The sequence below is a fragment of the Melanerpes formicivorus genome, unplaced genomic scaffold (assembly GCF_026170545.1).
Source record: "Melanerpes formicivorus ecotype bairdi unplaced genomic scaffold, bMelFor1.0.p_v2 SCAF_281, whole genome shotgun sequence".
Classification (NCBI taxonomy): domain Eukaryota; kingdom Metazoa; phylum Chordata; class Aves; order Piciformes; family Picidae; genus Melanerpes; species Melanerpes formicivorus.
In genome coordinates, this window is record NW_027142633.1 from 230,928 (window position 1) to 252,546 (window position 21,619).

General features: G+C 58.9%; 1 protein-coding gene across 1 annotated transcript in view; it reads left to right on the forward strand.

Moving 5' to 3' along the window:
* DAGLA (diacylglycerol lipase alpha) overlaps positions 1-21,619 on the forward strand; it is an 89,826-nt gene that overhangs the window by 35,474 nt on the left and 32,733 nt on the right. The window contains 6 exon segments of the mRNA XM_068170081.1: positions 1,260-1,431; positions 7,904-8,042; positions 9,294-9,505; positions 12,953-13,054; positions 14,802-14,940; positions 20,384-20,468. Of these exon segments, the coding sequence (XP_068026182.1) occupies positions 7,948-8,042; positions 9,294-9,505; positions 12,953-13,054; positions 14,802-14,940; positions 20,384-20,468 (633 nt within the window). The 5' untranslated portion in view covers positions 1,260-1,431; positions 7,904-7,947.

Sequence of the window (21,619 nt, forward strand, 5' to 3'; positions counted from 1 at the left end):
ATCCTATCCTATCCTATCCTATCCTTCTGCTTGCCAGCAGGGGTGTGAACTGGAGGAGGCTGAGCAGTGGCCAGGAGGAGGCTGTTTAGGTGATGGAGGTGGGGATGCAGGGTCCCCCCAACCCTTTCAGGAGCCAGGGCTGGGGGGATGCAGCAGGCTGCTGCCTCGGGCTGTGTGGGTGCCGCTGTTCCCCGGGGGCCTGCGTGGTGCTGTGAGCTTAAAGCAACTCCTGCTGGTGGGGGGGAGAAGCTGCTTCTCTCCCGGGGTGTTGGCGTGGTGTGGGTGGTCTCCTGCCGTGCAAGATCTCCTCCCAGCCCTTCTCCCTGGGCTCTGCCCGTGCCGGGCTCTGTCTTTGCCTGGGGAGCCGCAGCTGAGGCTGAGCTCAGCCGGGCTGGGCTGCTGGCTTAGGGCAAAGCTCCCGGGTTTAGCTGCAGCCCTGTCTCGCTGGAGCGTTTTGCTCCCTTGCTCTTTTTCCCTAAGCCTTCTCCTCCAGACAGCTAATTCCAACCCCCCCCACCCTTCCCCCACATCCTGTCATAGCCCAGAGCATGTCACAAGGAATTAAGGGCTGAAAAGGCCTGGGAGAAGCAGCTCCTCTGGAACAGTCTCTCCTTTCTGTGAGCGCCCTGGCCCCCTCTCTGTGCCCCTTTTGTGTCCCATCCGATCCCTCCCCTCCTTTCCCCATTCCCCCCCCCCCCCCGCCTCCCCCCAGCCCATTCAGCCCGTGCCAGAGGAAAAACCAGCAGCAGCCCTGAACCTTTCCCAGCCCTGAACCTTTCCCAGCCCTGAACCTTTCCCAGCCCTGCTCCACTGACCCTTCCCCGATGCCATCCCCCCAGCCAAAGGGCTTCCCGCAGCTGCCGGAGGATGCCGAGCCGCTGCCGCAGCGCTCCCGGGCTCCTCCTGGCTGGCGAGGAAGAGGAGGTCTGGGAGCTCTCTGCTGCTGCTGCAGCTGCTGCTGGAGGCTTTTTGCCTCCCTTCTCTTCCCTCTCTCTCTCTCTCCCCGTGCATCCCTGCCAGCATCACCCAGCTCTCCCAATCCTCCTTCCCACAATCCGCACCCGAGCTCCCTCAGAATAGGGATGATGTCACTTCCTCGCAGAGGGTGCTTTGGGGAAGGGGGGTGGGGGGGAAATAATGTGTGGCAAAGGGGAGTCACGACCCCCCCGGGCTCGCTCTCAGCAGCCCCCAGCTGAACGGGAGAGGTCTGGGTGCCCTGGAGGGGTTTGCAGCGAGGATGATGCCGGGCTCTCTCGCAGGCGGTGGCCAGCCCGGCTCCTTCCCCGCGCCGTGTGGGATTGCTCAATGGCTGCAAAGAAGAGTTTGCTGCTCCCTCCCTGCCTTCTGACGGCTGGCTGCGTGGAGCTGCACTTTCCCTGACTCCTAGCCCGATGGGAGAGAAGAATGTGCAGCAGCTGGACCACATGCCATGTAAGACTTGTGCTTCCATCCCAGCTTCCCCTAACCTCCCCGAGCGGGTCGAGGGCTCTCCCAGCCCCTTCTGCCCATCACACAGCTCCCTAGCCTGCATGTGCTGGCCCTCTCCTTCCAGCCTTGGGAGCCTGGGAATCGCCCTGGGGTGCAGGTGGTAGGCTCCTGGGCCTTTGAGGGTGAGGAGGTTGTGCTGCTGCAAAACTCCAGGCACAGAGTCGTTGAGGGCCAGAGCTTGCAGCAGCCTCTGGAGGGGGCTACAGGAGAGCTGGGCAGGGACTCCTGAGGAGGCTTTGTAGAGACAGGCTGAGAGGTGATGGCTTTGAGCTGGGAGAGGGCAGGTTTAGGCTGGAGGTTAGGAAGAAATTCTTGAGAGAGAGGGGAGGGAGACACTGGGGCAGGATGCCCAGGGGGGTTGGGGATGCCCCCAGCCTGGATAGCTTGAACTTGATGATCTTTGAGCTCTTTTCCAACCTTATTGATTCTCTGATTCTCCCTGGAGGTGTTCCAGGGCAGGCTGGAGGAGGCCTTGCGCAAGCTGGGCTGGTGGGAGGTGTCCCTGCCCATGGCAGGGGGTTGGAACTGGAGGAGCTTTAAGGTCCCTTCCAACCCAAACCCTTCTATGCTTAAGGCTGGAAAAGACCTCTGAGGCCAGCCAGTCCAACCCCTCTGTGGCCACTAGACCATGTCCCAGGGTGCCACATCTCCTCATTTTCTGAACACCTCCAGGGAGGGAGGCAGTGACCTCAGTGCTGTTTGCATTCTGCCCTTCCCAAGCCCTCTGCCAGATGTACCTTCATCACCTGACAGCTACACTCCTGGGATGAAGCCAAACAGCCTCCAGACTGGGAGCTTGCATCTTGGAGGTTGCTTTGGGCTTTACAGCCTTCCTTGCACACCAGGGGCAGAGCCCCAGCCCTCATGGTTTAGGTTGTCAACAGCCAGCTTTGCCAGTTCCTTGGGAGCCTGTGTGGTGCACTGGGAGCATGGGGAGCACACAGCCAGGAGCTTTCTGCTGTCTGACACTGACTGACAACCTGCTCTGCTCTGTCCCCATCTGCTGCTGTGGGGAAGGAATCCACATTAGGTGCTGGCTGCTCCTGCAGCCTCTTAAACTGGCACAGGGTGGTGGCAGCAGGCAGAGCACACCTGGGACCTGCACTGGGGTCACAACTGCCCCAGGAAGGCTCCAGGCTGGGGGAAGAGTGGAAACTGCCTGGGGGGGTTTGGTGACAGCAGCTGGAGAGCAGCCAGAGGGTGCCCAGGTGGCCAAGGAGGCCACCAGCAGCCTGGCCTGGAGCAGCAAGAGTGTGGGCAGCAGGAGCAGGGCAGGGATTGTCCCCTGGGCTGGGCACTGCTGAGGCCACAGCTGGAATCCTGGGGGCAGCTCTGGGCCCCTCACTCCCAGAAGGACATTGAGGAGCTGGACCAGGTCCAGGGAAGGGCAACCAAGCTGGGGAAGGCTCTGGAGAGCAGAGCTGGGGAGGAGCAGCTGAGGGAGCTGGGGGTGTTGAGGCTGGAGCAGAGGAGGCTGAGGGGAGAGCTTCTGGCTCTCTGCAGCTCCCTGCAAGGAGGCTGCAGCCAGGTGGGGGTTGGGCTCTTGTGCCAAGGAAGAAGTGCCAGGACAAGAGGCAATGGCCTCAAGTTTTCCCAGGGGAGGTTTAGGTTGGCCATGAGGAACAATTTGTTGCCCTTGAGGGTTGTCAAGGCCTGGTCCAGGCTGCCCAGGGCAGTGGTGGAGTCCCCATCCCTGGAGGGGTTTCAGAGCCCTGGAGCTGTGGTGCTGAGGGCCAGGGCTTGGTGGTGCCCTGGGCAGTGCTGGGGGAAGGGTTGGGCTCCATGGCCTTGCAGGTGTCTTCCAACCTTAATGATTGTGTGATTTGCTGATTCTGTTCTCAGTTGGGAGAACCTAACCCTCCTGAGGTGGTGGCTTGGAGCAGAGGCCCAGGCCAAGGTGTGCTGCCTGGTCTGTGGTGGGACAGGGAAGGTACAGGGGAGAGGTGTGAGGGCAGGGAAGCCTGGGGGCAGGCCACACAGGCATGAGCTTAGAAGCCAGAGGTTGCCCAGAGCAAAGAGAAGGCATGGTGGGGGGTCATGGTTTGAAGGCTGGTGCTCAGGGCACGCAGAAGGGGAGGTTGGGTGAGCTGCAGGAGAGGGCTGAGCCGCGGGGATGCAGGCTGCAGGCTGTGCAGCGCAGCAGCCACGGTGTGGGAGAGCCCTGCTGGGAGGAGGTGGCTGGCCAGCCCTCGGCAGTCTCGTGACTTGGCCCACTGCTGCTGCTTTTTATAAAGCCCTGGGCAAGCTTCAAAAATAGGAGAGCCACCCAGATGGGAGGGGGAAAAGGCAGCTCCTCCAGCTCCCACCTTGCGGGCTGCTACAGAGCATGGCAGGGGCCAGGGCGAGCCCAGAGACATGGAGCCGGCAGGGGAAACCCAAAGCAGGTGAGATGTGGAGCAGGCAGGGTGAACCCAGAGGAGATAAGATGTGGAGCCAGCAGGGTGAACCCAGAGGAGGTGAGATGTGGAGCAGGCAGGGTGAACCCAGAGGAGATGAGCTGTGGAGCCAGCAGGGTGAACCCAGAGGAGATGAGCTGTGGAGCTGGCAGGGTGAACCCAGAGGAGGTGAGATGTGGAGCCAGCAGGGTGAACCCAGAGGAGATGAGCTGTGGAGCCAGCAGGGTGAACCCAGAGGAGATGAGCTGTGGAGCAGGCAGGGTGAACCCAGAGGAGGTGAGATGTGGAGCAGGCAGGGTGAACCCAGAGGAGATGAGAGGTGGAGCAGGCAGGGTGAACCCAGAGGAGATGAGCTGTGGAGCTGGCAGGGTGAACCCAGAGGAGGTGAGATGTGGAGCCAGCAGGGTGAACCCAGAGGAGATGAGCTGTGGAGCTGGCAGGGTGAACCCAGAGGAGGTGAGATGTGGAGCCAGCAGGGTGAACCCAGAGGAGATGAGCTGTGGAGCCAGCAGGGTGAACCCAGAGGAGATGAGCTGTGGAGCAGGCAGGGTGAACCCAGAGGAGGTGAGATGTGGAGCAGGCAGGGTGAACCCAGAGGAGATAAGATGTGGAGCAGGCAGGGTGAACCCAGAGGAGGTGAGATGTGGAGCAGGCAGGGTGAACCCAGAGGAGATAAGATGTGGAGCTGGCAGGGTGAACCCAGAGGAGATGAGCTGTGGAGCAGGCAGGGTGAACCCAGAGGAGATGAGCTGTGGAGCAGGCAGGGTGAACCCAGAGGAGATGAGAGGTGGAGCTGGCAGGGTGAACCCAGAGGAGATGAGCTGTGGAGCTGGCAGGGTGAACCCAGAGGAGATGAGCTGTGGAGCCAGCAGGGTGAACCCAGAGGAGGTGAGATGTGGAGCTGGCAGGGTGAACCCAGAGGAGATGAGCTGTGGAGCTGGCAGGGTGAACCCAGAGGAGGTGAGATGTGGAGCAGGCAGGGTGAACCCAGAGGAGATAAGATGTGGAGCTGGCAGGTGAACCCAGAGGAAGTGAGATGTGGAGCTGCTCAGAGAGTCATTTTGGGTACAGAAGACCTCTCAGATCATCAAGATCAAACCATTCTCAGACTGCCAAGGCTGGGGCTAAACCCTGGCCCTCAGCACCACAGCCCTGCAGCTTTTTAAACCCCTCCAGGGATGGGGACTCCACCTCTGCCCTGGGCAGCCTGGGCCAGGCCTTGACCGCCCTCAATGGCATCAAATTGTTCCTCATGGCCAACCTAAACCTCCCCTGGGGTGACTTGAGGCCATTCCCTGTCACTTGTTCCTTAGGAGAAGAGCTCAACCCTCACCTGGCTGCAGCCTCCTTGCAGGGAGCTGCAGAGAGCCAGAAGCTCTCCCCTCAGCCTCCTCTGCTCCAGGCTCAACACCCCCAGCTCCCTCAGCTGCTCCTCCCCAGCCCTCTTCTCCAGACCCTTCCCCAGCCTCATTGCCCTTCTCTGGCCCTGCTCCAGCTCCTCAATGTCCTTCTGGGAGTGAGAGGCCCAAAGCTGACCCCAGGATTCGAGCTGTGGCCTCAGCAGTGCCCAGCCCAGGGCACAATCCCTGCCCTGCTCCTGCTGGCCACACTCTTGCTGCTCCAGGCCAGGCTGCTGGTGGCCTCCTTGGCCACCTGGGCACCCCCTGGCTCACCTCCAGCTGCTGTCACCACCCACCCCCTGCCAGCTCCTTTCCCACCAGGCAGTTTCCAGCCACTCTGCCCCCAGCCTGGAGCCTTCCTGGGGTGGTTGTGAGCCAGGTGCAGGACCCAGCTCTTGGCCTGGTTGAGCCTCATCCCATTGAGCTCACCATGGATCCAGCCTGGCCAGGCCCCTCTGCAGAGCCTCCAGCAGACCAACACTTGGTGTCATGTCTAAATGCAGTGAGGGTGCCTTGCTCTCCTTGTCCAGATGATTGATGCCAGCCTGAGCAGAGGCCTTGCCTTGAGTGAGAGACCTCCTTGGAGCTTGCTTGAGTGCTTGCTGTTGGGAGCCAGCCAGCAGCTTCTCCACTCACTGCTGGGTGCTGGTTTTGTTTTGGCTGAGAGGAGGGACTGGCATGCAGGTCTGCCTGAGGAAGGACATGGTAATAAGGCCACCTTCAGAGCTGGGACCAGTCTAACCTGTCCAAAGCAACCCCGTGGGGCCTGCTTACCATCATGCAGCCCTAACAGGATTCTAAGTAATCCCATGAAGTGGAGCTGGGTCATGAGTGGTGATTATGTTCAGCAAGTCACTTAGTGGCTTCACCTAATGCTGCCAGCTCCTTAAAGAGCCCTGCCCTCTCCTTCTCGAGCTTGACCATGCCCCCTGGTGCTGGGAGGAAGAAGCTTGGCCACCTGTGGGATGAAACAGCTCCTGGGGGTAGGAGTCCCTTGGAATCATAGAGCTGATGTGCTTCAAATGGCCTTTAAGTTGATCAAGCCCAACCAGGACCTAGCTCTACCAAGCCTACCATGTGCCTCAGCACCACTCCTCTGCCTCTTCTAAGCACCTCCAGGGATGGGGATTCCCTTCCCTGGGCAGCCTGTGCCACTCTTGGAGAGCCCTTCCAGTGAAGGAGTCTCTGGGTAGCCAACCTAAACCTCCCCTGAAGCTCTGACAGCCTGAAGCTGTGCCAGGGGGAGATTCAGGTTGGACATCAGGCAGAATCTCTTTGCTGCAGGAGTGGTCAGGCACTGGCCCAGGCTGCCCAGGGAGGTGGTGGAGTCCCCAGCCCTGGAGGGGCTCAAAAACCATCTAGATGGGGCCCTTCAGGACAGGGTTTAGTGCTCATGGGGGTGTTGGGTAGAAGGTTGGACCTGATGGTCTTGCAGGTCTTTTCCAGCCTCAGTGATGCTGTGACTGAAGCTGTTTCCTCTTGCCCTGCCCCTTGTTCCTTGGCAGAGGAGACCAACCCCCACCTGCCTCTGACCTCCCTGCGGGGACCTGGCCAGCCAGGAGGCTTCCCCTCAGCTTCCTTTCCTCCTCCTGCTGGTGTGGCTTGCTGGGGCTCTCCTGGGGGGGTCTTCATAGTATCAGTCAGGGTTGGAAGGGACCACAAGGATCATCCAGTTCCAACCCCCCTGCCATGGGCAGGGACACCCCACACTAGATCAACCTGGCCAGAGCCTCAGCCAGCCTGGGCTTAAACATCTCCAGGGACAGGGCCCCAACCACCTCCCTGGACAAATCCATTCCAGGGCTTCACCACTCTCATGGGGAAGAACTTCCTCCTCACATCCAGCCTGAATCTCCCCACCTCCAGCTTCATTCCATTCCCCCTAGTCCTATCACTCCCTGAGATCCTGAGCAGTCCCTCCCCAGCCTTCCTGCAGCCCCCTTCAGATCCTGGAAGGCCACAATGAGGTCACCTGGGAGCCTTCTCTTCTGCAGACTGAACAGCCTCAACTCCTTCAGTCTGTCCTCACAGGAGAGGTGCTCCAGCCCTCTGCTCATCCTCCTGGCCCTTCTCTGGACACCTTCCAGCACCTCCAGATCCCTCTTGCAATGGGGGCTCCAGAACTGGAGGCAGTACTCCAGGTGGGGTCTCAGCAGAGCTGAGCAGAGGGGGAGAATCACCTCCCTTGCCCTGCTGGCCACACTTCTCCTAATGCAGCCCAGGCTCTGGTTGGCTTTGTGGGCTGCCAGTGCACACTGAGAGCTCCTGGTGAGCTTCTCCTCCCCCAGCACCCCCAAGTCTCTCTCCTCAGGGCTGCTTTCCAGCCAGTCCCTGCCCAGCCTGGATTTGTGCCTGGGATTGCCTCCACCCAGATGCAGGACCCTGCACTTGGTCCTGTTGAACCTCCTGAGGTTGGCTTGTGCCCACCTCTGCAGCCTGTCCAGGTCCCTCTGGATGGCCTCCCTTCCCTCCAGCTGTCTGCTGCACCACACAGCTTGGTGTCAGCAGCAAACCTGCTGAGGGTGCACTCAGTGTCACTGTCCATGGCACCCACAGAGATGTTGAACAAGACAGGTCCTGAGGATGCTCAGCAGAGCCTCTGGTTCTCCTCTTTGGCAGGAGGTGAGTGTTGTGCCTGCTGAACTGCCTGAGAGCCACCAGCCATGCCAGGGATCGTCGTGTTCCGCCGCCGCTGGTCCGTAGGCAGCGATGACCTGGTTTTGCCAGCAGTCTTCCTCTTCCTCCTGCATACCACCTGGTAAGTGAGAAAGGCAAGAGCCATGCCTCCTGATGTCTCCCACCCATCCTCTCTCTTCCACCTCTAGGCCTTCCTGCAGCTGGAAGGTTTGGTTGGGGTATTGGTGACAGACACCACCAGGAGGGTGGTGAGAGCCTGGCACAGGCTGCCCAGGGAGGTGGTGGAAGCCTCAGCCCTGGAGGTGTTTGCAGCCAGGCTGGAGGTGGCTGTGAGCAACCTGCTGTGGTGTGAGGTGTCCCTAGCCTATGGCAGGGGGGTTGGAGCTGGCTGAGCCTTGAGCTCCCTTCCAACCCTGACCATTCTGTGACCTCTCCAGCTTCTGGTTCTTTGGATGTGCTCCAGTCCCAGCTGCACAGAAGGAACCTGCCCAGAGCTCCCTGCACAGGAGCATCAAATCATTAAGGTTGGGAAAGATCTCTAAGATCATCAAGTCCAACCTTCTATCCAACATCTCCATCCTCCAAGGTGGTCCTACCCAAGGAGCTCCCCTGGAGCTTGGGGCTGAGTTTCTCACCCAACATCTCCACCCTCCAAGGAGCTCCATTAGAGTTTGGGGCTGAGTTTCCACCCAGCATCTCCATCCTCCAAGGAGCTCCATTAGAGCTTGGGGCTGGGTTTCCACCCAGCATCTCCATCCTCCAAGGAGCTCCATTAGAGTTTGGGGCTGAGTTTCCACCCAGCATCTCCATCCTCCAAGGAGCTCCCTTGGAGCTTGGGGCTGGGTATCTCACTCAGCATCTCCATCCTCCAAGAGCTCCCCTGGAGCTTGGGGCTGGGTATCTCACCCAACATCTCCATCCTCCAAGGAGCTCCTCTGGAGCTTGGAGCTGTGTTTCTAACCCAACATCTCCATCCTTCAAGGTGGTCCTACCCAATTTGCTCCCCTGGAGCTTGGAGCTGTGTTTCTCACCCAACATCTCCATCCTTCAAGATGGTCCTACCCAAGGAGCTCCCCTGGAGCTTGGGGCTGTGTTTCTGTAGAGGGACTCAGGAAAAAAACCCAAATTGGAGTGACAGCTCCTGCAGTATTATGAGACCTGACCCAAAATCAGACTGGTGAGACTGAGGTAGCAGGGCCCCTGGATGGCTCGTGGCAAGGAGATGTCCAGCCCCGAGCAGCTGTTGGCCGCTTGAGGATCCTTAGCTTTGTGAGGAGAGCAGATAAGGGGTGGGGGGAGAGGGTTGAGGGGGGTATTGCAGCTTTCTTTTGGCTTGCTGCTGGTAACCAGGGGTGGGGTTTGTGCCTGGCAGGTTTGTGATCCTCTCTGTGGTGCTCTTTGGGCTGGTGTACAACCCCAACGAGACCTGCTCCCTGAACCTGGTGGACCACGGCCGAGGCTACCTGGGCATCCTGCTCAGCTGCATGATCGCAGAGGTGGCCATCATCTGGCTCAGCATGAGGGGCAGCATCCTCTACACAGAGCCCCGGGACTCCATGCAGTATGTGCTCTATGTCAGACTGGGTAAGAGGCCTGGAGTCACAGAATCATAACCAACCGGCTGGGAAAAGACCTCAGAGGTCACCGAGTCCAACCTGGCCCCCAGCACCTCCTGACAGCTAACCCCTGGCTCCAAGGGCCACAGCCAAGCCTTGCCTCAGCACCTCCAGGCATGGGCACTCCACCACCTCCTTGGGCAGCGCATCCCAAGGGCCAATTGCTCTGTCTGGGAAGAACTTTCTCCTCACCTCCAGCCTAAACCTCCCCTGGCACAGCTTGAGACTGTGTCCTCTTGTTCTGCTGGTGGGTGCCTGGGAGAAGAGACCAACCCCCACCTGGCTACAGCCTCCCTTCAGGGAGTTGGAGAGAACAAGAAGGTCTCCCCTGAGCCTCCTCTTCTGCAGGCTAAGCAACCCCAGCTCCCTCAGCCTCTCCTCACAGGGCTGTGCTCCAGACCCCTCCCCAGCTTTGTGCCCCAGCCCCCTCCCCAGCCCTGTGCTCCAGACCCCTCCCCAGCCCTGTGCTCCAGACCCCTCCCCAGCCCTGTGCTCCAGACCCCTTCCCAGCTTTGTGCCCCAGACTCCTCCCCATGTTGCCCTCCTCTGGCCACCTTCAAGAGTCTCAATGTCCTTCTTAAACTGAGTGGCCCAGAACTGGACACAGGCCTCCAGGTGTGGCCTGAGCAGTGCTGAGGCCCCGAGGACCTTCCTATTAATGACTCAGCCTCCACTCTGCCATCTGCTAATCACAGAAGAACTTCTCTTCCCCTACCACCCATGACAAACACACACACACACACACACACAGAGCTTCTGAAAGACATCCAGATGGCCACTTGTATGTGATGTGCATCTGAATCCATCACGTTGCCTGCACCCTGTCATTGCTGTGAGGCTCTGCGTGCAGTGCCCCAAATCTCTTCCCACCAAACCCTTTTCCCTTGCCATCCTCATTGCCATGCAGGTCCAGCCTTCCCCTCCATACAAAAATCTGCTCCCCTCCCAGCTCCTGACACAGATCTGCCACAGTCAGATGCTTCTACACCTCTCCCCCACCTTTTCTCTTCAGTTTTCCCCCTCAGACAGGGCTGTACTCCATGGTGCTGCTGCCCCTGCCTGTGCTGCAGGCACATCTACACCCACCTACCCTTCAGACATGTGCTTGACCTCTTGGCTTCACATGTGAGGCACCAACCTGTACTTTGCTACTTCCACCTCCAGGCACCATGAGATAATCAGGTTTGCCACCTGCTCTCTGCTTCCATCCTCTCTTGCACTGTGTATTTGCCTTCCTAAAACACACTGCCTGCCTCCCTCACCCCTCAGGAACTAGAGCAGGAAACAGGCTGTGCCTTGCTCTCTTACTCAGGGGCTTCCCTTGCAGCTTGCTTTCCCTCCTCTCTGTCCCCCTCCCTGCCTTTCCCTCCTCTCTGTCCCCCCTCCCTGCCTTTCCCTCCTCTCTGTCCCCCCTCCCTGCCTTTCCCTCCTCTCTGTCCCCCTCCCTGCCTTTCCCTCCTCTCTGTGTCCCCCCTTGCCTTTCCCTCCTCTCTGTGTCCCCCCTTGCCTTTCCCTCCTCTCTGTCTCCCCTCCTGCCTTTCCCTCCCCTCTGTCCCCCCCTTGGCCTTCCCAGTACAGAACCATGACCAGGTTGGAGACCAAACTCTTCTGGAGCCACAGAGCTGAGCTCATTCCAGACCAAGCTTCTCCTGCCTTGTGTTTTTTTTCCCCTCTGGGTATTTTTTTGCATCTCCTTTTTTCCCTGGGTTGGTTTTTTTGTTTGCTCACACCCAGGGGTGACCTTGCTTTGAAAGCTCTGCCTGGGAGAGGCATTTTCCACCTTCTGAGTGCAAATCATTAACAGCAAGAGCAAACAAACTCTTCCTCCAGTCTCCCAGCCACTCTGCAGTCTCCCTGGGGGAAGCACCAAGCTCCCTGGCAGGCTGAGTTATGCACCAGGCTCAAATGGGGCAGGGGAGGCAGAGAGGAGGCAGAGAGCAGCCTGAGAACCATTTTTCTACCTCCTCCCCTTCTCTTCTCCCTCTGCTTTCAGCTCTAGATGTGTTCAGGATCTGGATTGCCCCAGGAGCCTGGGTCTGCTCCAGGCTTGTCTGGTGGGGGCTCTTCCTCTGCCTGGCTTCATCAGTTGTGATGGTAGAAAGAGGGAGTGTGACCACTGTGTGGGCAAGGTCCATGTGACTGTCCCATTTTAAGCATCTGCTGTCATCCACAGCTTCTAAGGGAAGAATTCCCACTGTCAACCCAGGAGAGTCACAGCCCTGCCACTGCTCCTTCTGGGTTGGGGTGGAAGGGACCTGAGCTTGGTGGGAAGTGTCCCTGCCCATGGCAGGGGGCTTGGAACTAGATGGTCCTCGAGGTCCCTTCCAACCCTGACAGCTCTGTGACCTCCTTGCCATGGGCAGGGACACCTCCCACTAGCCCAGGATGCTCAAGGCCCCATCCAGCCTGGTTTCCATTCTTAACTCCCCCCACCCCAGTTCCCTGTTTGTTACCAGGGTGACTGAGGAGTCAGTGAATGACTCCTTGAGGGCTCTGTCCTGGCAATTAATACTGGGAGGAGGATGGCAAGGAGCAAAGGTGCTGGGAGCATTAGCTAAGTGTGGTAGGCAGAATTCCTCCTGGATGCACCCAGTTGATTCCCTGTGTCTCTGAATCAGGCCAGCTGGCTGAGGTGGGGGAGACCTGGCCACTGCTGCACTGTGATTCTTCTCACCTGAGGGAGGCTGCCCACTGCTGGCTGGGTGATTCACACCTCTGCACAGCACAGAATGCCCCAACCCCAGCATGGTGAGGTGGGAAGGCAGCTCTGGAGGTCACCCAGCCCCCTGCCCCAGCAGGGCACCCACAGCACCCTGCCCAGCAGCACAGTGCCCAGGGGGGGTTGCAAGCTCTCCACACAAGGACACTCCACAACCTCTCTGGGCAGCCTGCTCCAGGCCTCCAGCACCCTCACCCCTAACAACTTTCTCCTCAGCTTCAGAGGCAACCTCCTGCCTGACACTTTGTGCCCTCTGCCCCTTGGCCTGGCCCTGGCCACCACTCAGCAGAGTCTGGCCCCAGCCTCTTGCCCCCCACAGCTCCTTTAGCTCTTGCTGAGCATTGCTCAGCTGCCCTCTGGGGCTGCTCTTCTGCAGGCTCCACAGCCCCAGGGTTCTCAGCCTTTGCTCCTCACAGAGCTGCCTCAGCACATGGCCCTTGTGTGTTGAAGGAGCAGCTGGTAGTGAGGCCCCAGGACAGCTTTGGTTCACTTTCTTGAGCATCTCCTTGCCAAGCACTGAGGCTCAGTCCTGCCCTCGCTTATTCGCAGCACTGACTTGGAAGAGCCCTCGCAGATCCAGTCTGAGCCCATGTCCTGCTAAAGGAGCTGGGTTTTCCACCCCAGGAGATGGGCAGAGGCAATCCTGAACCCTTGAGGGAGAGGCTGCAACCCTCCTTTGTGCTCCCTTTGTTGCAGCCATCCTGGTGATCGAGTTCATCTACGCCATCGTGGGCATCGTCTGGCTGACGCAGTACTACAGCTCCTGCAATGACCTCACAGCCAAGAGTGTCACTCTGGGTACGTGCTTGGGGCATGGCCTGGGCACATTCCATGGCTGTGGGCATCTCCTTGCCTTGGGGAGCCCATTCCTTTGAGGGGAGGGTGTGTGTGTGTTGGGACTGACTGCTTGGGGGCTGTCAGTGTGGTGCTTGGCTTTCCCATCGCTGCCTGGAGTGGTTGGGTCCTTTGGTCTCTGCTGTCTGCTCTGAAACCAGAAGTCCTCTGCCCATGGAAGGGGTTTCATAGTATCATAGAATCAGTCAGGGTTGGAAGGGACCACAAGGATCATCCAGTTCCAGCCCCCCTGCCATGGGCAGGGACAACCCCACACTAGATCAGGCTGGCCAGAGGCTCCTCCAGCCTGGGCTTAACCACCCCCAGGGCTGGGGCCTCAACCACCACCTCCCTGGCCAACCCATTCCAGGCCTTCACCACTCTCATGGCTTTGCTGGGGAGGCCTGGAAGGACTGGTTCCAGCTCTTCAGCTTTAAAATAGCTTTACTTTATTAGAATAAACTTTATTAGAATAAACCAAACCAGGTTGGAAGAGACCTTCAAGATCATCGTGTCCAACCCATCAACCAATCCAACCCACCCAAACAGCTAACCCATGGCACCAAGTACTGGAGCTCCTTTGTAGGCTCAGCCAGTGTCCTGGCAGGGATCATTCAGAGAGTCACAGAATGGGTTGGGTTGGAAGGGACCTTAAAGATCATCCAGCTCCAACCCCCCTGCCAGGGCCAGGGACACCTCCCACCGGCCCAGGTTGCTTAAGGCCTCATCCAGCCTGGCCTGGAACAGCCTCAGGGAGGGGGCATTTTTGGCCTCCCTGGGCAACCTGTTCCAGTGTCTCCCTACCCTCCCTGGCAAGAATTTCTTCCTCATCTCCAGTCTCAATCTGCCCTCCTCAAGCTTCAGTCCATTCCCTCTCATCCTATCCCTAATGGTACTAATGCTGAAGTCCCTCAAGATACTCAGGGAGTACTCAGTGGCCTTTTGCATGGAGCTTCTGGATCTCTCTTGGAGCACTCTGCTGAACACCAGCTGGAGCATCTCACTGGGGTTTAGATGCCTGTCCAGAGGATTTCCCTTCCCTGCAGCTGGCTGCAAGGGTATCTGGGGGAGCTTTCTCTGCCCTCTGGCAGTGGAGAGGTGGCTCTGATACCTGTGGTGAAAAGCAGGGAGAGGTAGGCTCCATTGAATGGTTGGGGGTTGGAGCAAGCTGGTCCAGCAGGCAGGGGGGGTTGGAACTAAATGATCTTGAAGGTCCCTGCCAGCCCAAACCATTCTGTGATTCTGTCACCTAGCTCTAGCTCCTCCTGAAGGAGTCACATCCCTGCTACTGCTCCTCCTGCCCTGCAGCAAGGATAGGTTGGGGTGGAAGGGACCTGCTGTAGTGATCATGGCAGGGGGGTTGGAACTTGATGGTCCTTGAGGTCCCTTCCAACCCTGTGACCTTAAGGACCATCTGCTTACAACCTCCCTGCCACGGGCAGGGACATCTCCTGCTAGCTCAGGGTGCTCAAGGCTCCATCCAGCCTAGCTTTGAGCACCTCCAGGCTACTCTGGAGCTTCTCTGGGCAGCCTCCTCCAGTGCCTCACCCCCCTCATGGGGCAGAAGTTTCCTTCTGACACCTCATCTAAACCCAGCCGCTCCCTCTCGGAAGCCATCAGCCCTCCTCCTGACGCTGCCCACAGCCAGCAGCAGGACACCTGACTTGGTTTGTTTTTTTCCCCCCCCCACCCCTCCTCTCTCTCTCCTCAGGGATGGTGGTGTGCAACTGGGTGGTCATCCTGAGTGTCTGCATCACTGTCCTCTGCGTCTTCGACCCCACAGGCAGGACCTTCGTCAAGCTTCGAGCCACCAAGCGGAGGCAGCGCAACCTGAGGACCTACAACCTGCGGTGAGGCTGCCCCTGCTGGCTCTGCTGCTCCCTTCACACCCTCCCACCCTGCTCCAGGGGAGCCTTCACCTCCAGGCCTTGCTTCTCTGTGGCCTGCATCAGGAACAGTGTGGCCAGCAGGAGCAGGGAGGTCGTTCTGCCCCGCCGCACGGCGCGCACCTTGAGTGCTGTGCCCGGCTCTGGGCCACTCGGTGCAGGCAAGATGTTGAGCTGCTGGAAGGTGTCCAGAGAAGGGCAACAAGGCTGGGGGGAGGAGTCTGGAGCACAGCCCTGTGAGGAGAGGCTGAGGGAGCTGGGGATGCCTAAGCTAAGGCTGGTTAGGTCCACCTTGAGGACACTCAGAGGCCATGCTGCCTGCCAGGCTCATGCTGGGCAAGATCCTAGTGGAGCATCAAGTCCCATCCTAGAGTGAGGTTGAGTTGAAGATGGTCCTGCTGGCCACAGGGGAGTTGGACTGCATGGCCTTTAGAGGTCCTTTCAACCCAGTTCTTGGCCTCTCAATTTAAAAAGGACATTGAGACACTTGGATGTGTCCAGAGAAGGGCAACAACCCTGGGGAGGGGTCTGGAACACAAGGCTGGGGAGGGGTCTGGAGCACAGCCCTGTGAGGAGAGGCTGAGGGAGCTGGGGTTGCTTAGCCTGCAGAAGAGGAGACTCAGGGGAGACCTTCTTGCTCTCTCCAACTCCCTGAAGGGAGGTTGTAGCCAGGTGGGGGTTGGTCTCTTCTCCCAGGCAGGCAAGCAGCACCAGAACAAGAGGACACAGTCTCAAGCTGTGCCAGGGGAGGTTTAGGCTGGAGGTGAGGAGAAAGTTCTTCCCAGAGAGAGTTGTTAGCCATTGGGATGTGCTGCCCAGGGAGGTGGTGGAGTCCCCATCCCTGGAAGTGCTCAGACAAGGATTGGATGTGGCCCTTGGTGCCATGGTCTAGTCATGATGCCTGTGGTGACAGGTTGGACTTGGTGATCTTTGAGGTCTCTTCCACCCTTGGTGATTCTGTGATTCTGTGTTCCTCTCAGACTTTACAACATGGTACTGACACTAGTCCTGCCTATTTGGAGCCAATTTGCTAGCCTTGTGTTGTGATCTCTGAGGAGATGGGAATGAGAGGCTGTGACAATCAGCAGGGCAAAGGAGGTTCTCCTCCCGCCTCTACTCTACCCTGGTGAGGCCATAGCTGGAGCACTGGGTCCAGCTCTGGGCTCCCCAGCTCCAGAGAGCCTGGGAACTGCTGGACAGAGTCCAGGAGAGGCTCTGAAGGTGCTGAGGGGCCTGGAGCAGCTCTGTGAGGAGCAAAGGCTGAGAGCCCTGGGGCTGTGGAGCCTGCAGAAGAGCAGCCCCAGAGGGCAGCTGAGCAATGCTCAGCAAGAGCTCAAGGAGCTGTGGGGGGCAAGAGGCTGGGGCCAGACTCTGCTGAGTGGTGGCCAGGGCCAGACCAAGGGTCAGAGGGCACAAAGTGGCAGGCAGGAGGTTGCCTCTGAGGATGAGGAGAAAGTTGTTTGTTGTGAGGGTGCTGGAGGCCTGGAGCAGGCTGCCCAGAGAGGTTGTGGAGTGTCCTTGTGTGGAGAGCTTGCAACCCCCCCTGGGCACTGTGCTGCTGGGCAGGGTGCTGTGGGTGCCCTGCTGGGGCAGGGGGCTGGGGCTGGCTGAGCTCCAGAGCTCCCTTCCAGCCCTGCCATGCTGGGACTGTGTGTGACACTGATCTGTACCTCACTGCCTCAAAAGCTGTTTGCCTCAGTGCATTAGCCTTCCAAAGGGAACCCAAGTGCCTCAGGTGGCAAAGCTTGCCTTTGGTTTTTAACCAGAGGACTTCAAAAGACCTCAAAAGAAAGCCCAAACCTCTCTCTGCTGTGAGGAGTTTTGAGATCAGAGATGAGTGAGTGAGTGAGTGAAGGAGGTTTGTCCTTTGGGCCTTGGCCAGGCTTCTCCCTCCAGGCCTGGAACATTTGTGCAGAGCTTGCTCCTGCTGTTTGCTACTCCAGAAAGGGAACCTTAACAGATGTTAACAAGCACAAGGCTGTGGGCTACAACCTGAAGGGGAAACAGCAAACCTTGCTGTGTGCTCACCACATCCCCAGTTGTTTGCTGGCAGGGAACAGGCTCTGAAATTCACCTCTTGCTTAAAGCCACCCTCTCCAGAAGCTAGGTCATGGAACTCTCTGCCTGTTTCTGGCTTGAGGGACAGCAGATCTGATGGAAATCCCTCACTCTGCCTTGGGACTTCAGAGAATCATTGAATCAACCAGGTTGGAAAAGTCATCAAGTCCAACTTGTTACCCAACACCTCCTGACAGTTAACCCATGGCTCTAAGTGCCACATCCAAGCCTTGCCTGAACACCTCCAGGGATGGGGACTCCACCACCTCCCTGGGCAACACATCCCAATGGCCAATTACTCTGTCTGGGAAGAAATTTCTCCTCACCTCCAGCCTAAACCTCCTCTGGCACAGCTTGAGACTGTGTCCTCTTGTTCTGGTGCTGGGTGCCTGGGAGAAGAGACCAACCCCCACCTGGCTGCAACCTCCCTTCAGGTAATTGTAGAGAGCAAGAAGGTTTCCCCTGAGCCTCCTCTTCTCCAGGCTAAGCAACCCCAGCTCCCTCAGCCTCTCCTCCCAGGGCTGTGCTCCAGACCCCTCCCCAGCTTTGTTGCCCTTCTCTGGACACATCCAAGTGTCTCAATGCCCTTCTTAATGGAGGGCTCCAGAACTGGACACAGGACTCAAGGTGTGTCTTCTGCTCTGTCTCCTGCTGGACAGCAGTGCTGTGACCTTGGTATTACAGTGGGACTAGGTGAACCTCTTGAGGTTCAACAAGGCCAAGTGCCTCCTGCAGCTAGGGCAGGGCAACACTCAGTGTCAGTCCAGGCTGAGGGGAGAAGGGCTGGAGGGCAGCCCCGTGGTGGCAGACTTAGGGGTACTGAGAGGTGAAAAGCTGGAGATGAGCTGGCTCAGAAGCCAACCATGGCCTTAGGTTGATGCCCAGCAGAGGAGGGAGGGGGTTCTGCCCCTCTGCTGCACTCTGCTGAGACCCAACCTGCAGTGCTGGGGTCAGCTCTTGAGTCCTCAGCACAGGCAGGGAGCTGTTGGAGCAGGGCCAGAGGAGGCCACAGCAGTGATGGCAGAGCTGGAAGCCCTCTGCTGTGAGGGCAGGCTGAGAGAGTTGGGGTTGTTCAGGCTGGAGAGGAGAAGGCTCCAGGGAGACCTTCTGGTGGCCTTGGAGTGCTCCAAGGGGCTGAGGAGAAAGCTTGGGACAGAGTTTTGAGCAGGGCTCTTTGTGCCAGGATGAGGGCTGATGGTTTAGAACTGACAGTGATTTGAACTGGAGAGAAGGGAGAGATTTCTGCCCCTGAGGGTGGTGAGAGCCTGTCCCAGGGTGCCCAGAGAGAGCTGGGAGCTGCCCCAGCCCTGGCACCACCGCAGCTCAGGTTGGTTGGGAGCTCTGAGCCACCTGCTGTGGTTGCTGCCTGCAGGGGCTTGGGCCTAGGTGACCTCTAAAGATCACTTCAAGCCAAACCATTCCCTGGTTCTATGGCCACACTTCACCTGAGCCAGCTTGCCTGTGTCCCACCTGGATGTGTGGCCCCAAGGGGACTTGGTGTGCCCCTGGCTTTCCTTCCTGTGGGCCTCTGCCGAGCTCCCTGCCAGGGCTGCTCCCCCGGCAGCGGCAGCGTGATGTGTGTGGGCTCTTTGTGCTCTTGCAGAGCTAAGAAAACCAAACAACCAAACAAACAGCTCAGCTAATTGTGCTGAGGCTTTTCTGAGCAACTTGCTGGAGAGAGCTCAGGGGGAAGTTCAGTGCCAGGAAGAAGGAATTTGGGGAGGGGGAAGGGGGAAAAGCTGGAGTCAAAATAGCTCGGAGCACACTTTGCTTGTTCAGCCCCCGCAGCGAGGTTGTGAAGCTCTGCATCGCTGCCCAAGTTCTTCTGGCGTGTGGTGGAGCAGGCTGAGCCCTGCCAGCTCTCTCCCAGGGCACTGAGAGTCTTCTTTCTCGCTGGGAAGCCTGCCTTGGAGGTTATGGATCCGTGCCCTGGGGGTTCTGCCCCCTTCTCTTGCAGCCAAAGGTGCAACCCGCTCGGTGCATCCCGGCCTGCTGGGGTTGGAAGGGGCCTCTGGAGGTTAGCCAGACCAACCCCTTGGAATCAGGGGAGGGTTAGTTTGGCCATGAGGAACAAGTTTGTTGCCCTTGAGGGATGCCAAGGCCTGGCCCAGGCTGCCCAGGGCAGGGGTGGAGCCCCCATCCCTGGAGGGGTTTCAGAGCAGTGGGGATGCGGTGCTGAGGGCCAGGGTTTGGTGCCCTGGCAGTTGATGGTTGGATACCATGATCAGATTGGATGTCAGGGAGAAGTTGTTCCCCATGAGGGTGGTGAGACACTGGCACAGGTTGCCAGGAAGCCTCATCCCTGGAGGTTTATCAGGCCAGGCTGGAGGTGGCTGTGAGCAGCCTGAGGAGTCCTTGCCCACGGCAGGGGGGTTGGAACTGGCTGAGCCTTGAGGTCCCTTCCAACCCTGACAAATCCATGAAAGGTCTCTTCCAACCAAAGCCATTCTGTGTTTCTCAGCTCTAAACCCTGCAGCAGACCTCTGACAGCTGCTCAGTGGGTTAAACAGCTCAAGCTGAGCTGGGGAGGTCCCACATCTCCTCTTGCTTCCCCCCAGCCCCCTGCCAACACCACCTGCGCTGCCCCCGGCGCGGTACCTGCTGCCTGCCCACTCCCTGCCCACCCCACAGCCCCCTGCTCTGACTCTCTCTTAGGATCATAGAATCAGTCAGGATTGGAAGGGACCACAAGGATCATCTAGTTCCAACCCCCCTGCCATGGGCAGGGACACCCCACACTAGATCAGCCTGGCCACAGCCTCAGCCAGCCTGGGCTTAAACACCACCAGGGGACAGGGCCTCAACCACCTCCCTGCACAACCCATCCCAGGGCTTCACCACTCTCATGGGGAAGAACTTCCTCCTCAGATCCAGCCTGAATCTCCCCACCTCCAGCTTCATTCCATTCCCCTTAGTCCTATCACTGCCTGAGATCCTGAGCAGTCCTTCCCCCAGCCTTCCTGGAGCCCCCTTCAGATACTGGAAGGCCACAATGAGGTCACCTGGGAGCCTTCTCTTCTCCAGACTGAACAGCCCCCAACTCCTTCAGTCTGTCCTCACAGGAGAGGTGCTCCAGCCCTCTGCTCATCCCTTGTGGCCCTTCTCTGGACACCTTCCAGCACCTCCAGATCCCTCTTGTACTAGGGGCTCCAGAACTGGAGTCAGTACTCCAGGTGGGGGTCTCCCCAGAGCTGAGTAGAGGGGGAGGATCACCTCCCTTGCCCTGCTGGCCACACTTCTCCTGATGCCTTAGTGCAGCTTTCACCAGGGCTGGGTGACTTTGTAGCAGCCCCAGCTGTGTGTGCTCCTGCCTGCCCTCATGTGCACCCCTCTGCCCCTCTGTTCACAGGCACCGGCTGGAGGAGGGGCAGGCCAGCAGCTGGACCCGCAGGCTCAAGGTTTTCCTTTGCTGCACAAGGACAAAAAGACTCTCAGTCGGTAGGTACCAAGCAGCTGCCCTCAGGCAGGGAGCTCTGGGGCTGTGCTGCTGAGCTGTGGGGCTCAGCAGGCTGGGAGCAGAGCGGGGAGCTCCTGCTGGGGTGAGCCTGGATGATGTGAGGCCAGTTGCTGCTGGAGGCACCCAGCTGAGCCTCCGTGGCAGTGCATGCAAGGGCTGGGGAATGCCCTGCAAGGAGCTGAGCTGTTCTCAGGCAGGGAGCTCTGGGGCTGTGCTGCTGAGCTGTGGGGCTCAGCAGGCTGGGGGCTCCTGCTGGGGGGGAGCCTGGATGATGTGAGGCCAGTTGCTGCTGGAGGCACCCAGCTGAGCCTCCGTGGCAGTGCATGCAAGGGCTGGGAATGCCCTGCAAGGAGCTGAGCTGTTCTCAGGCAGGGAGCTCTGGGGCTGTGCTGCTGAGCTGTGGGGCTCAGCAGGCTGGGGGCTCCTGCTGGGGGGAGCCTGGATGATGTGAGGCCAGTTGCTGCTGGAGGCACCCAGCTGAGCCTCCGTGGCAGTGCATGCAAGGGGCTGGGACTGCCCTGCAAGGAGCTGGCTGCCCTCACAATGAGCAGGCTTGAGGGCTTTGGGCTGTGCTTGTTGCTCTTCCTCTCAGCCCACAGAGCCTGAAGGAGCATTTGTGTTTCTGCAGGAAGATACAGGCACAAAGAGGAAGGGCTCCAGCTGGAGCTGGGGAGAAAGCTGTTTGGGGTGAGGGTGCTGGAGGCCTGGAGCAGGCTGCCCAGAGAGGTTGTGGAGTGTCCTTGTGTGGAGAGCTTGCAAGCCCCCCATGAGGAGCACATGTGCAGAGCTTATTGCTGTCTACAACTCCCTGAAGGGAGGTTGTAGCCAGGTGGGGGTTGGCCTCTTCTCTCCCAGGCAAGCAGCACCAGAACAAGAGGACACAGTCTCAAGCTGTGCCAGGGGAAGTTTAGGCTGGAGGTGAGGAGAAAATTCTTCCCAGAGAGAGTTGTTGGCCACTGGGATGTGCTGCCCAGGGAGGTGGTGGAGTCCCCATCCCTGCAGGTGTTAAGAAGAGGGGATTGGATGTGGCCCTTGGAGCCAGGGTTTTAGCAGTCAGGAGGTGCTGGGTGACAGGTTGGACTTGATGATCCTTGAGGTCTCTTCCAACCTGGTTGATTCTATGATTCT